The 14,797-nt window shown below is 39.6% G+C and overlaps 2 protein-coding genes across 3 annotated transcripts; both read right to left on the bottom strand.

Moving 5' to 3' along the window:
* Positions 1-2,887: 2,887 nt before the first annotated feature.
* Positions 2,888-10,038, bottom strand: LOC141375830 (E3 ubiquitin-protein ligase RBBP6-like). The gene is made up of 8 exons (XM_087265045.1): positions 9,826-10,038; positions 4,807-4,876; positions 4,313-4,721; positions 4,023-4,119; positions 3,844-3,919; positions 3,609-3,697; positions 3,241-3,369; positions 2,888-3,145 (listed from the first exon to the last, which is right to left on the bottom strand). The coding sequence occupies exons 3-8, from the start codon at positions 4,470-4,472 to the stop codon at positions 2,971-2,973; spliced, it is 726 nt and encodes a 241-aa protein (XP_087121171.1). The 5' UTR covers positions 4,473-4,721; positions 4,807-4,876; positions 9,826-10,038; the 3' UTR covers positions 2,888-2,970.
* A 1,506-nt stretch (positions 10,039-11,544) lies between these two features.
* On the bottom strand, positions 11,545-14,767 carry LOC141375824 (E3 ubiquitin-protein ligase RBBP6-like). 2 transcript variants are annotated; one of them, XM_087265009.1, is made up of 7 exons: positions 14,434-14,767; positions 14,144-14,240; positions 13,965-14,040; positions 13,730-13,818; positions 13,593-13,653; positions 13,351-13,490; positions 11,545-13,255 (listed from the first exon to the last, which is right to left on the bottom strand). In XM_087265009.1, exons 1-7 carry the CDS (start codon positions 14,591-14,593, stop codon positions 13,081-13,083), a joined length of 798 nt encoding a protein of 265 aa, XP_087121135.1. In that variant the 5' UTR covers positions 14,594-14,767; the 3' UTR covers positions 11,545-13,080. The 2 variants fall into 2 exon arrangements, with proteins under 2 accessions (XP_087121135.1, XP_087121136.1); XM_087265010.1 differs by lacking the exon at positions 13,593-13,653.
* Positions 14,768-14,797: the final 30 nt, after the last annotated feature.

The following is a 14,797-nucleotide window of genomic DNA, read 5'->3' as shown; positions in this document are numbered from 1 at the left end:
TGATGAGCAACAGAAATTTTTAGACTCTCCAATTACATTAAGTGAAGTAAAAGAAGCTCTAGAGTCAATGAATAAAGGAAAGGCCCCGGGCCTAGATGGTCTACCCCCAGAGTTGTATTTGGTGATATGGGACTTGCTAGGACCACTCCTTCTAAATTCCTTAAATTTTGCAATAGATACAGGTTGTTTTCACAGAGATCAGAATACTGCCCTTATCTCACTGATTTTAAAAAAGGGAAGGACCCCTTTAGCTGCTCTAGTTACAGGCCGATTTCACTAATCTGTACAGACACTAAGGTTTACGCAAAAGTTCTAGCCCGCCGTTTAGATCAAATTGCCGGTTCTATAATTTCCCATGACCAGACAGGCTTTCTTAAGGGTCGCTCTGCTATGGATAATGTCAGACGACTTTTAAATATCATGGACAAGTCCAAACTTACTGAGGATCAAAGTGCTATTCTCTCACTAGATGCAGAGAAAGCCTTTGACCGGGTCGAATGGACATATCTCTGGTCAGTTTTGAAGTGTCTGGGCTTTGGTCCAAATTTTATACATATGGTACAAACTCTGTATCGTAATTCAGCTGCAAGGGTGTCAACAGGGTTGAGCTGCTCAAGTGCTTTTCTGCTGGGCAGAGGCACAAGACAGGGCTGCCCATTGTCACCATTGTTGTTTGCCCTTTCGTTAGAGCCTTTGGCCCAGGCAATTCGTCAGGATCATGTAATCGCCCCTATCATTATAGATAATTCTAAACATCACATCTCTCTGTTCGCTGATGATATTCTACTATATATGTCAGATACTTCTACCTCTATTATTCAATGTCTTAAAATATTTAATGATTTTAGAAAAGTGAGTGGGTATAAGATTAACTGGGAGAAATCTGTACTAATGCCACTGTCGGGGAGAAGTGATATCACGTCAGTGCCCGCTTCAATTCCAGTTAATAGCGCATTTACATATTTAGGAATTCAGATTCTTCCTTCACTTCAGGTGATGGTCAAACAAAACTATAGTTCCTTATTCAACAATATCAGACAGGACCTAGAGAGATGGGGCGCACTATTACTCTCTCTGCAAGGTAGGATTGCGATTATCAAAATGAATGTTCTACCTAGACTTCTATTTTTATTTACCATGATTCCTCTTTCTCCACATAAGACGTTTTTTAAAGAAATAAATTCCATTATAACTAAATTTATTTGGAACAACAAACGTCCTCGAATTAAACTTAAAACATTACAAAAAACACCTGCTAAAGGGGGGTTGGCAGTTCCTAACATTCAACTATATTTCTGGGCATGTCGACTGCGCAGTCTTAAGACTTGGTTGGAAGTAGATGCTGATATTGCTTGGCGTAACATTGAATCATCTGCTGTGCATCCACACCGACTACAAGATTTGTTATTTACGGGATTACCTAAAAGAAAGTAAAAAAAATTGATAATAGAATAGTGGTTGACTCCCTTAAAATATGGTATGATGTTTGCAAATTTACTGGATGCACCAACAAATTTACAAAAGAATCTCCGATTTGGAACAATTATCATTTACAATCTGGGGGTAAGCCCTTTATATATAAGCTGTGGTCAGATCAAGGTATTTCTGTGTTGGGTGATATCTTCGACAACCAGGGCTTGAGGTCTTTCCAGGATTTGAAAGAAGGTTACAATCTCCCCGGACATTCCTACTTTCTGTATTTAAGGCTGAGAAGTGCAATGCGCGCTTATGGAGTTCCGTGGAACTGTAATTTGGACAATCATCCATTGCGGGACTGTGTGAATTTCTCTCAGTCACGTGGATCAATCTCATGCATTTACAACAAACTGCTTAATTATGACTCTGTTGCACTCCCCATCATCACAATATGGGAAAAGGAACTGTCCTCTTACCAACTGAACTGGGACTAGATATGGGAAAGTATCCAGGTGATGTCTAAGAATCCTGCCCATCAACTCATACACTATAAACTGATCCACAAGGCTTATGCAACTCCATATGTGCTTCACCGCATGAAACGGTTACCTACCCCTTTTTGTACACTGTGTAATTCAAACTCTGTGGGGACATACATGCATATGTTTTTTGAATGTCCACTTATCAGTACATTTTGGGATAAGGTATTTCAAACTACTTCAGAATTGTGTGAGATGTTCATTCCCAAATACCCTAATATCTGTTTATTGAATGATGATTATGATCTAAACCTAAACAATTCCCAACGCAGGATATTTCATACTGCACTAACTGCAGCCAAGAAAGTTATATTTAAAATATGGCATGAACCCTCATTTCCAGCGGATAAAATGTGGCTTATTGAACTAAAAAATATTGCACTGTAAGAACGTTCCACTGCAAGAATTAACAGAGCTAAACCCCATACAATCAAAGCATGGTCCGATTTTATTGAGAAAATTTCTTATATAATAACTAGTTAATTCTCACCCCAGAGTTTTTTTTTTCTTTTTTTTCTGTGTATTGTTATTCATTTATTATTGTAATGTCTTTATTTTATTATTATTATTATTTGAAATTTCTTTATGTATTTTTATTTAATGCAAACCCTGGCTTGTATATAGTTGTTGCTAGCTATGTATGCTGGCTTTGTTCTGCAATAAATAAATAATAAAAAAAAAAAAACACGACTGAGCACTAATAGTGTACTCAACACTTTACACTGACATTTGAAGGATCACCTGACATTAAAGACTGAAGTAAGAACGCTGAAAAAAACCCATCAGATTTTAGCCCAGAAGAGTTTCTCTTTTCCTAAATTAAAGCAAAACTTCATGATATTGTGTTTATGAATTCATTCGTGTGTGTGTGTGTGTGTGTATGTGTGTGTTGCACTGCTGGAGTGAAGGTTAACCAGTCCACACAGTTCATGCGGCTATAATCTTTATTATCTTTTATTAATAAACTATGTACAATATTTACACGTCGGCTCCAGGTCTCTTGGATGAAGGTCTCTCAGCGACGTGGTCTCTTCTGGTCGCCGCGCGTCTCTGGTGAAGATGGGGAGCGGGACCGTTTCCCTCCGGCGTCCCGGACCGAAGATGCCGCACCTGCTGAGGACGAGGAGGGCAAAGGCTCGGTCTGGCAGGAGAAGGACGGCCTCTTTCTCTTCTCAGCAGCATAGGCCTCACTGAACAGATCGAGCGCAAACACACACAAGCAGACATCATGTGGTATTTGGACAAACACTAGAACATGCGGCTATGCCAAGTACAGTTTACTCACGCGTCTATGATGGGAATGACGTATCTGCCGCTGCCGTCTATCATGACTCCCTTTCGGTCTGGGTCGTCCACCTCCAACAGGAATCCCTGTGCTCTTCCGGATGCGCTTGTGCGGCGCGGAGCGGCTGCCCTGTGAATTGAGGAGTGACAGTCAAACTCTGAGCAAACAATCTGACTGATGAGGACAAGAGCTCAAGTTCACAGCAACCGTGAGCTTGGAAAACCCAGTTACCACATTAGTGGGGCAGTGCCTAATGTGGTGTCCCGGGATCCCAAGCAGCCTCATGGCCTCACTAGTGAACATCAGAACCATGAGAATCAGCTCAGACATCTCTCACAAAGCAAACCTGTCAGTGTCTGAACGCTCACCTGCTGGAGTAGTAGCACAGGCTGGACTGGTACATCACCGCTTTCAGCTTGTCCTCCTCTGACGCCTTTGCCTCAGCCAGATTCTCAGTCTGTTTCACAGGCATTTGCACATTTGAATCTTTTTCACCCTCAACCCTTCAAACAATCTCAAATCTCCCTAAGAAGCTGAGTGCGTGTGCGTATATTGTGTGCTTTACATTGCGTTTTGCTATTGTGCTATTCATTTGTTCAATACCTTCAACAACTGCTCCAGTGAGAGGAGTGAAGGATCAGCTCTAGGTGAAGGTTTACGCCAGCGTCCAGCTTGATGTCTGCAAAACAAAGGAGCTTGTGTGACTAAAACACCAGGGACAGACCAGGAGTCTTCATATAACATCTAACAGAGGACGCGTGTGCTCATTTCACAGCACTTACCCAACAAATCTTCTGTTTGAGGACTTCAGTCCCGCCGCAGGGATCCGTCTGATGATGACCGACGTGTTTTTAGGGATGAGAGCATCATCTGTGTATTCTGACAGCAAAATAAAATCAGAATCAGCACATAATTATGGAGCACGGTATACTTTGAGAGCCATTAGCCTTTTAAAACAGCCAAAACATCCCTACATGTCAGCATCAGCACCACCTTACAGCTTCCAGAAGTGTCTGATGTAACGCATCTAATGTTAGCGTAGAACAGTTGAAGTGTCTTTTCCTCAACTCACCTTCATCAGTCTGGGCGTTGCTGATCTTCAGCTGGCAGAACTTCAGCCTCTTGCTCCTCATGATCTGCCGCTTCAGCTCCCCCGCGCTGATGTTGAGGCCTTCAAACTGGAGCGAGTCGTAGGTGAGTCGACTCTGGAACCTGTAGTGAACACAAGACATACTGAACACAAACACAAAGCACAGCGTAATAAAAAGGGTCAAACCTGAGTGATGGGAACAGCAGGCGATCAATCGACGTATCCAACGATCAATAATATCGATAATCTGGAAAAATTGTCACGGAGGACGCAGAGATCAGATGCCAATCGACACAGCGAGATTCAAACAACACCCACAGGACTTCTTCTTCTTCTTCTTCCTGGTGTTTATTGGCGGTTCGCATTCTTATCAGAGCATTACCGCCACCTACTGTGGGTTATGGATCAGAGACTCTCTTATTTTTATTTATTTATATATATATATATATATATATATATATATATTTTTTTTTTACCTCTTGACTCTTCAAAACCCGAGCCTTCGATGTTGCTGCGTGTTCAGCTCCTCCATCTACAGCTCAGGTCCTTCACAGCCGAGACATAGAAAACATAGTAGATGAGAGGAGAAAGCTTAATATTGTTATAAATAAAATAATAATTAAGTTAATTAAATAAATATATTTAGACATTCTATATCCTATGTATTAACTGAGTTCTTTTTAAGAATTGAATCAACCATTTCTTTCCTTCCTGATATAAAAACTCTTTCAGTGTTATTTGTTCATCATTTATCTGTAGGTCATTAATTAACATATTTCTTTCCTCTGTGTATTTATTGCAACTAATGATTACATGTTCTACTGTCTCTCTTTCTCCGCATCCATCACACAACCCTGTTGGATGTTTTCCTATCATGTGTAATGTAGTGTTCAGCCCTGTATGTCCTATCCTTATTCTTGAAAGAATACAATCCTCCTTCCTGCTCCCCCATGATTTCAAAATCTGTCCTACCTTTGGTTGTATTGCATATAAATGTCTGCCTTTTTGTTCATTGTCCCAACTTATTTGCCACTTTTTGTGTATTCCCTTTTTAATTACTGATTTAAGTTCAGCCCTACTATACCTGATTTTCATTTCTATCCTCTCTTTTGCCATTACTGTTTTTGCTAATCTATCTGCTGCTTCATTGCCCTCAACTCCTGAATGTGCTGGTACCCATACAAACTCAACTATTTTGTTTTTCTGTTCTAAATTTTGTAATAATTGAAGAATTTCTATTATAATGTCCTGTCTAGTTTCCGATTTTTTAATATCCAGGCATAGTAACGCTGAAGTTGAATCAGAACATATTATCGACTTGTTTAGATCCATTTCATAAACTTTGTTGACTGCTAGCATAATTGCTAGCAGCTCTCCTGTAAATACTGACAAATGATTAGATATTCTTTTCCCTTCTAACACATCTAAACTTGGAATAATATATGCGATCCCCACCCGGCCACTTTGCGGATCTTTTGATGCATCTGTAAAAATGTGTGTATACTGATCATATTTTGTCCCGATATACTCTCTTGTTAGATATCCCTCTGTTAACTCATGTCCTTTTTCCTGTCTGTCTTTCAATAATTTGAGGTCTATTTTTGGTTGTGGTAATATCCATAAAAGTGTTGTTGGTAGAACTATTGATGGTATAATATTATATTCATTTAATTTCATTTCCTGCACTAATTCCTCAATAATCCAGTTAAAGCTATTAATTTTCTTTTTCCCATATTCCCAACATACCTCCATTAGTGTTTTTACAGGATGATTAACCTCTTGGCCTTTTGTTCTTGCCCAGTATGTCAATATCAGTTGTTTCCTTCTTAGTTGAATTGGCATTTCCCCCATCTCCACCTGCAAAGCTGGAACTGGAGAGGAAGAATATGCTCCGCAACAAATTCTAAGAGCTTGGGATTGTATTCTTTCAAGTTTTTCTAATTGTGACTTTGCTGCTGAATTGTATGCCACACAACCATAATCTAAAATTGCTCTGATCATTGTTACATAAATAGTTTTTAAAGCTAGTCTATCTGCTCCCCACTCACGCCCAGAAATACATCTCATTACATTCAAAATTCTTTTGCATTTCTCCTGCATCTTACTGATGTGATTACTCCATGTAGCTCTAGAATCTAACCACATACCTAAAAACCTGATCATTTTTACTTGTTCTAATTCTATATTATATATTTTCAGTTTTAGGTCAATACTACTTTTTTTGTTTGTAAAGAAAATATATTTGGTTTTTTCCACTGAAAATTTAAAACCCCATTTATTTGACCAGTTCTCAACTTTAATTAATGCTGTTTGCATTTTATTAACTATATGATCCACATTTCTGCCTCTTAACCATAGAGCTCCATCATCTGCAAACAGAGATTTATTGATATTTCTTTCTAAACTTGAAAAACATCATTAATCATAATTAGAAATAACAAAGGACTTATAACACTGCCTTGTGGAGTACCATTTTCAATAATTCCTCTACTCGACACATCTTTCCCAATCTTTACTCTAATATATCTTTCAATTAAAAACTCTTTAATCCAATTAAATAGTCTACCACTTATTCCTATTTGGTTCAACTTAATTAACAGGCCCTCCTTCCATAGCATATCATATGCTTTCTCAATATCAAAGAAAACTGCCACTACTGTTTCCTTATTAGTTAACGCTTTCCTAATGTCTGTTTCTAAATTAATAACTGAGTCCATTGTACCTCTTCCACTTCTGAATTCACTTTGATAAGGGGAGAAAAAGTTATTTTTCTCCAAGTGATACCCAAGTCTGTCAGTGATCATTTTTTCCATTAATTTACACATGTGTGATGTTAGTGCTATTGGTCTATAGCTTAAAGGATTACTAGGGTCTTTACCTGATTTTTTTATGGGTATAATTAATGAATCCTTCCATTCTAGAGGCAATTTTCCTTCTTCCCACACCCTGTTATAAAATTCCAGAATTTTCCTTAGTGACTCTTCACTTAACTTTTTTAACATCACATAGCTTATATCGTCTTGTCCTGGAGTTGATGTCTTGGTGTATTTTAATGCCCTTTTCATTTCTGAAAAGGTGAACAAGACATCTAACGTACCTTCGGTAACTGTCCTTTTTTCCATTATATTACAATTCCCGGATAACACTCTTTCTCTCATATTCTTACTTTCATTTGTCAAGTTATTGGAGCTGTTTACTTTTAAGAACTCATTTTTAAACATTTCTGCTTTATCTTTAACATTTACTGCATTCTTGCTTCCTACATTTAATACTGGGTATTCATATTCTCTTCTAATACCACTCATTTTTCTTATCATATTCCATACTTCCTCAACCGGAGTACTTTTCCCAATTTCATTACAAAACGATCTCCAATATTCTTTCTTCTTTTCTCTGATTATTTTCCTAGTTTCTGCCTGAGCTTTCTTATATTCTATCAAGTTTTGCAATTTATGTGTTCTCTTTAGAATTTTAAATGCCTTCCTTTTTTTTCTTACTGCTATTGTACACTGGTCATTCCACCATGGGACCATTTTCCCTACTCTTTTTCCTGAACTCTTTGGAATACTTTCATTTGCTGCATGCCGAATTACATTACTTAACTCTGCATATAGCCTTTCAATTTCAATATCTTCATTCATCTTAATTTTTTTCAACCCTTCTTCACTTATTTCTTTGAATTTCTCCCAATCAGCTTTCTCATACTTCCATTTTCCAGAATTACCTTTATTAACATTCTTATTCTCACTATTTATAATTGAACTAATAATAGGAAAATGGTCACTTCCAATTGAGCATTTCCTTATGACCTCCCATACTGTAATTCCACCCAGTGAATTTGACACAATTGTTAGGTCAAGTGCTGATTCTTTGCTTGTATTTACATCCATTCGTGTATATCCTCCATCATTCATGCATACCAAATTTTTCTTTTCTATAATCTCCTCTATTACCATACCATTTCTATCTGTTATTATTCCTCCCCATAGTGTATTATGTGCATTAAAATCACCACACCATATAACCCTTTCTTCATTTAGACCTTTAATTTCTTCCATACTATCCATTGTTAGTTTTTTACATGGGTTATAAAAATTTATTATAACATACTCTTTTATTCCATACCATATTTCTATCACTATATATTCCAGGTTTACTCCTTTTTCCAAAGTTCTATAAGGCATTCCTTCTTTTATAAACGTGACACAACCTCCACCTATACCTTCTTCCCTGTCCCTTCTTACACTTACATATCCCTTTAAAACAAAATCTAACCTTGAGTTCAACCAAGTTTCCTGAATACATATTACATTAGGTTTTTCTTTCATTTTACTTAAATATCCCTTAAACTCTTGTCCATTAGCACATAGACTTCTTGCATTCCATTGTAGGATTCTCAACATAACCCTACTAACCTATTCCTATCTCCTGACTCTCTTGAAAATCTGAACTGAGGCTTCTTCTTATATCATCACTCTTCAGACCCTTTATTTCCAGATACCTTTCTGCTGCTTTAATTATTATTTGTATCTTTTCTGTTCTTCTTTCTGTTTGGGCAGTGCAGTTAATTACTTCTACCATGAAGAGTACAAAATTTTTCTTGCTTACTAACGCCAAATCCTCTGATGACCTACTTTCACCAATTCTTTCTTCTCCTTCATTTTTCTTACCTGAATCCAATCTTACTGTTTCATTTGACTTCCTCTTTTCCCTCACCATCTTTACTGCTTCAGCGTAAGTTAGATTGTTTTTTTCTTTTTCCTGCTGAACTTCCACTGCCCTTTTTCTTGCCTCACAACCTCCATATGCAGCATTATGTCCTCCTCCACAGTTGCAACATTTCACCTCCACTCCTTCTTCACACTTTCCAAATTCGTGTTCCCCTCCACATCGCGCACATCTTATTTTTGATTTACATAAAGCTGCTGTGTGCCCATACCTCTGACAGTTGTAACATCTCATTGGAGGTGCATTGTATTCTATAACTGGGTAGCTGATGAATCCCATTCTGACTTTATCTGGCATTTCTCTTCCTTCAAATTTAATGCGCACCGACAGACTGTCCATTCTTCTTCCTTCTCTATTCATCTTCAATCTAACTGCGTCTATGACTTTACCTCCATCAAGATTCTTTTTTAATTCCTCCATTGTTACCCCAATAGGAACTCCTTTTATCACGCCAAATATCCATGAATTCTGACCTATGATCTTACTACTCGTAACAACCTTCTTCCCCACTGTTTTTACTTTCATTGCCTTATTTTTCTGTTCTTCGTTTTTGCACACAATCATTAACGCACCATCCTGAAGCACCTTTGCGAATGCGATTTCACCTACTTGTTTCTTTAATTCATGTGTCAACATCATTGGATTTATTCCTGAAACTCCCGTTTCTTCCTTGAATCTTAATATTATCCTAAATCCTAATTTGGCTTTTTCTCCAACCCCTTCCTCCTCACTCGCTAGCGAACTACTTTCCGATGCATCCTCCTTACCTTTTTTCCTTTTCCTAGATGCTTTTTTCCCGTATCGTCCTTCTATTTGTGTCCATCCTATATCCATATCATCCTCTTCCTCCTCTTCACCACTATTCTCTACTCTTAGAGTCTCCGATCCATTCCCAACTTTATTTTCTCGATTTCTATTCTTTGAATTATTTTGATTGTTTGAATTCGCCGCCATTACTCTGTCGACGTCATCAACCTTCCGCCTTCCGGTATATCGACCCCATCACACCCACAGGACGGTTGTCATGGATGCTGATGATGAACACGTGACGCATGCGCTGTACAACTTCCGGCAATATTATCATTATTAATATTAATTTTATTGATAGTAGTAGTAAAATCATTGCGATAAGTATAATAAAATAAACAGCAGAACAGTTGGCCATCTCTGAATAATACACAGCGACGTTTCCCTGCACGAACGATTCAGGCCTTCGCCAAGAAGACTCGGGTGAGTCGATGATTCAGGGATTGATTCAACTGTCCGTTCATCCTATTGGCTTCTTTGGCTGAATGAATCGTTCAATGCTTTACTCAAATAAAGCGGCCTCTTGCTGCCACCTATTGGGGGTTTGCTTTTTTGTTTTCAAAAGTACTTTGACACTTTTTTAAAGGCACCTTTAAGTTCATTTTTGCACAAAAGCTCGTCTCTGTGCGTTCCAAATGGTTTGAAATTTCCTTAGCACATGGTTTTCTTGATGCGTTTGAAATTTTCAATGTAAATCCACTCGTACTTGCATTTGATCTTTATTATGCCTTAAAATCAAAACTATACTAAAGGTGTCTTATCCAAATGCAGATTTTCATTCAAAACGTTATGACAGAACCATATTACTTTACAGTGGCCCATGGATATATATATATATATATATATATATATATATGTGTGTGTGTGTGTGTTGCTTGTTTCTTATTTACCCATGCAGTGACTTTTAGGCATAAATACTATGTAGGCTTGCTAAAGGGTTGCATGAGAAATGTCATCATCGTGAGAGCTTGACTTTTTTTTTGTCGCTGCCTTTAGTTGTGGTGAAATGAGATGCATCATGTCGTTTATCTGTTTGTGCAGTCTGTACCTTCATTTCTGAATCGTGTGGCATCGTACTTGAAGCCAAGTCATTTAGCCCAAGGCATAGTTGTCTTAGAATGAGTAGTTTGCTGATCAAATTCCACATTTTGATGAGGCAAAACACATCTTGGATGTTTTAATTACTATTTTAGGTGAAAAACAAAACAATGAGATTTGTGTAAAATCTAAAGTTAACCAAGTCCAGCCCGCCATCTTGTCCTGCCTCTCAGTTCTCTTAAGCCTTGGGCCGGCTCTGTGAAGTGGCCTCTTTTGGGCTCATCATTGAAGACCGGACGAGCTGCAACATTTCGTTCTGCCAGGTTCTGGGAGTAGATGAGCATGTCATCGGTCTAGACTATGGTCAACTTGTGAAGTTACTCATACACCTCCGCTCATGGCATATTACCATTAAAATGAAACTTTTCCAGCAGAATATGACGCTCTAAAAAAAAAAACTCCATCGGCACTGGTAACTATGAAAAACACGACTGAGCACTAATGGTACACTCAACAATTTACACTGACATTTGAAGGATCACCTGACATTAAAGACTGACGTAAGAACGCTGGAGGAACATCAAATTTTAACACGGAAGAGTTTTTTTGTCTCTCTCAAATTAAAGCAATATTTCTTAATCTTGTTGTTTTTTTTGTTTTTTTTTTTTTACTGTACAGTTGCCCCAGGTGTTTATCAGGTGTGATGCCTGCTCATCTGACCTTTGACCTCGGCACTCAACAGCTGCCAGTTTTCTTTCAATGCCATGAGATTTCTGAATTCTACATGCAGGAACCGATGCATTCCTTTTTTTTCCTTTTTTTTTTTTTAAACAAAACAGATATGGCAGACACGGCCAAACATTGAAACTTTGGAGGGCATTGAGGGGAAAAAAAAGCACAATATCATCAAGGGGAATAAAAGGTTTGATCAAAGCGTGCGTTTACACACGTTCATTTAAATATGGACAAAACCAACATTGGGTTATTTTTGTTATTAGATTTAAAATGCACGGACCCTATTTGACCCAGTGTTCATATATACATATGTTTTTATGAATGAATATTTTTGCATATAAAAGATAATAAAAGACTGACTAGACAGATTAGATAGTTTAATAGACAGATTGACACGTGTAGTCATTCGTTCCTGTGTATTTGATGACTAGCTTCCAGCAGTATCTGGCTGCAGACTTGCATGCAATCTGAGACACAAAGCACTCAGCGGAGCTAGTGAGGTCACTGTGAGAGGCGGGGTTAGGGGTGCACACTCACTGACAGCCTAGATTTAGCCTGGTTTTAACCAAGCCGTCTATTAGACTTTTAACCCTTATGTATTGTTCATATTGTTCAAGTGGCTGTTTTTGCCCCCAATGACCTCCATTATAACTAAACTTGTTTTAATTGCAAAGCCATGACACCAGATAGTAACTCATTCTTTATTGTTGGTGGTTTCCCTGTTGGGATGAGATAAAATGAGTCATTTTTACTTTTGATGGTCAGTTGGCACCTTTAAACACCCCAAAAAAATGCTTGCTGGGATGGTACCAAGAGGCTGTGCTCACTTCTGGACAGAGGGGGTGTAGACTTGCAGCTAGTGCCGATAAGTGGTGCAGACGCTGAGGCTGTTCTGTACGCGAGTGTTGAGGTTTTGAAACATCAGCTGACAACGTGTAGGTAGAGAGTAGCAGGTTCTGGGAGTAGATGAGCTTGTCACCGGTGTAGACTTTGACCGACTTGTGAAGTTACTCACAAGACCTCCGCTTATGGGACATTACCATTCAAATGAAACGTTTCCAGCAGAATATGACGCTTCAAAAAACTCCATCGGCACTGGTAACTATGAAAAACACGACTGAGCACTAATAGTGTACTCAACACTTTACACTGACATTTGAAGGATCACCTGACATTAAAGACTGAAGTAAGAACGCTGAAAAAAACCCATCAGATTTTAGCCCAGAAGAGTTTCTCTTTTCCTAAATTAAAGCAAAACTTCATGATATTGTGTTTATGAATTCATTCGTGTGTGTGTGTGTGTGTGTGTGTGTGTGTTGCACTGCTGGAGTGAAGGTTAACCAGTCCACACAGTTCATGCGGCTATAATCTTTATTATCTTTTATTAATAAACTATGTACAATATTTACACGTCGGCTCCAGGTCTCTTGGATGAAGGTCTCTCAGCGACGTGGTCTCTTCTGGTCGCCGCGCGTCTCTGGTGAAGATGGGGAGCGGGACCGTTTCCCTCCGGCGTCCCGGACCGAAGATGCCGCACCTGCTGAGGACGAGGAGGGCAAAGGCTCGGTCTGGCAGGAGAAGGACGGCCTCTTTCTCTTCTCAGCAGCATAGGCCTCACTGAACAGATCGAGCGCAAACACACACAAGCAGACATCATGTGAGATTTGGACAAACACTAGAACATGCGGCTATGCCAAGTACAGTTTACTCACGCGTCTATGATGGGAATGACGTATCTGCCGCTGCCGTCTATCATGACTCCCTTTCGGTCTGGGTCGTCCACCTCCAACAGGAAGCTGCGGGGAATCCCTGTGCTCTTCCGGATGCGCTTGTGCGGCGCGGAGCGGCTGCCCTGTGAATTGAGGAGTGACAGTCAAACTCTGAGCAAACAATCTGACTGATGAGGACAAGAGCTCAAGTTCACAGCAACCGTGAGCTTGGAAAACCCAGTTACCACATTAGTGGGGCAGTGCCTAATGTGGTGTCCCGGGATCCCAAGCAGCCTCATGGCCTCACTAGTGAACATCAGAACCATGAGAATCAGCTCAGACATCTCTCACAAAGCAAACCTGTCAGTGTCTGAACGCTCACCTGCTGGAGTAGTAGCACAGGCTGGACTGGTACATCACCGCTTTCAGCTTGTCCTCCTCTGACGCCTTTGCCTCAGCCAGATTCTCAGTCTGTTTCACAGGCATTTGCACATTTGAATCTTTTTCACCCTCAACCCTTCAAACAATCTCAAATCTCCCTAAGAAGCTGAGTGCGTGTGCGTATATTGTGTGCTTTACATTGCGTTTTGCTATTGTGCTATTCATTTGTTCAATACCTTCAACAACTGCTCCAGTGAGAGGAGTGAAGGATCAGCTCTAGGTGAAGGTTCACGCCAGCGTCCAGCTTGATGTCTGCAAAACAAAGGAGCTTGTGTGACTAAAACACCAGGGACAGACCAGGAGTCTTCATATAACATCTAACAGAGGACGCGTGTGCTCATTTCACAGCACTTACCCAACAAATCTTCTGTTTGAGGACTTCAGTCCCGCCGCAGGGATCCGTCTGATGATGACCGACGTGTTTTTAGGGATGAGAGCATCATCTGTGTATTCTGACAGCAAAATAAAATCAGAATCAGCACATAATTATGGAGCACGGTATACTTTGAGAGCCATTAGCCTTTTAAAACAGCCAAAACATCCCTACATGTCAGCATCAGCACCACCTTACAGCTTCCAGAAGTGTCTGATATAACGCATCTAATGTTAGCGTAGAACAGTTGAAGTGTCTTTTCCTCAACTCACCTTCATCAGTCTGGGCGTTGCTGATCTTCAGCTGGCAGAACTTCAGCCTCTTGCTCCTCATGATCTGCCGCTTCAGCTCCCCCGCGCTGATGTTGAGGCCTTCAAACTGGACCGAGTCGTAGGTGAGTCGACTCTGGAACCTGTAGTGAACACAAGACATACTGAACACAAACACAAAGCACAGCGTAATAAAAAGGGTAAAACCTGAGTGATGGGAACAGCAGGCGATCAATCGACGTATCCAACGATCAATAATATCGATAATCTGGAAAAATTGTCACGGAGGACGCAGAGATCAGATGCCAATCGACACAGCGAGATTCAAACAACACCCACAGGACGGTTGTCATGGATGCTGATGATG

Source organism: Danio rerio, chromosome 8, assembly GCF_052040795.2.
Source record: "Danio rerio strain M-AB ecotype USA chromosome 8, GRCz13ab, whole genome shotgun sequence".
Taxonomy (NCBI): domain Eukaryota; kingdom Metazoa; phylum Chordata; class Actinopteri; order Cypriniformes; family Danionidae; genus Danio; species Danio rerio.
This window is presented reverse-complemented; position numbering and strand designations above follow the sequence as displayed.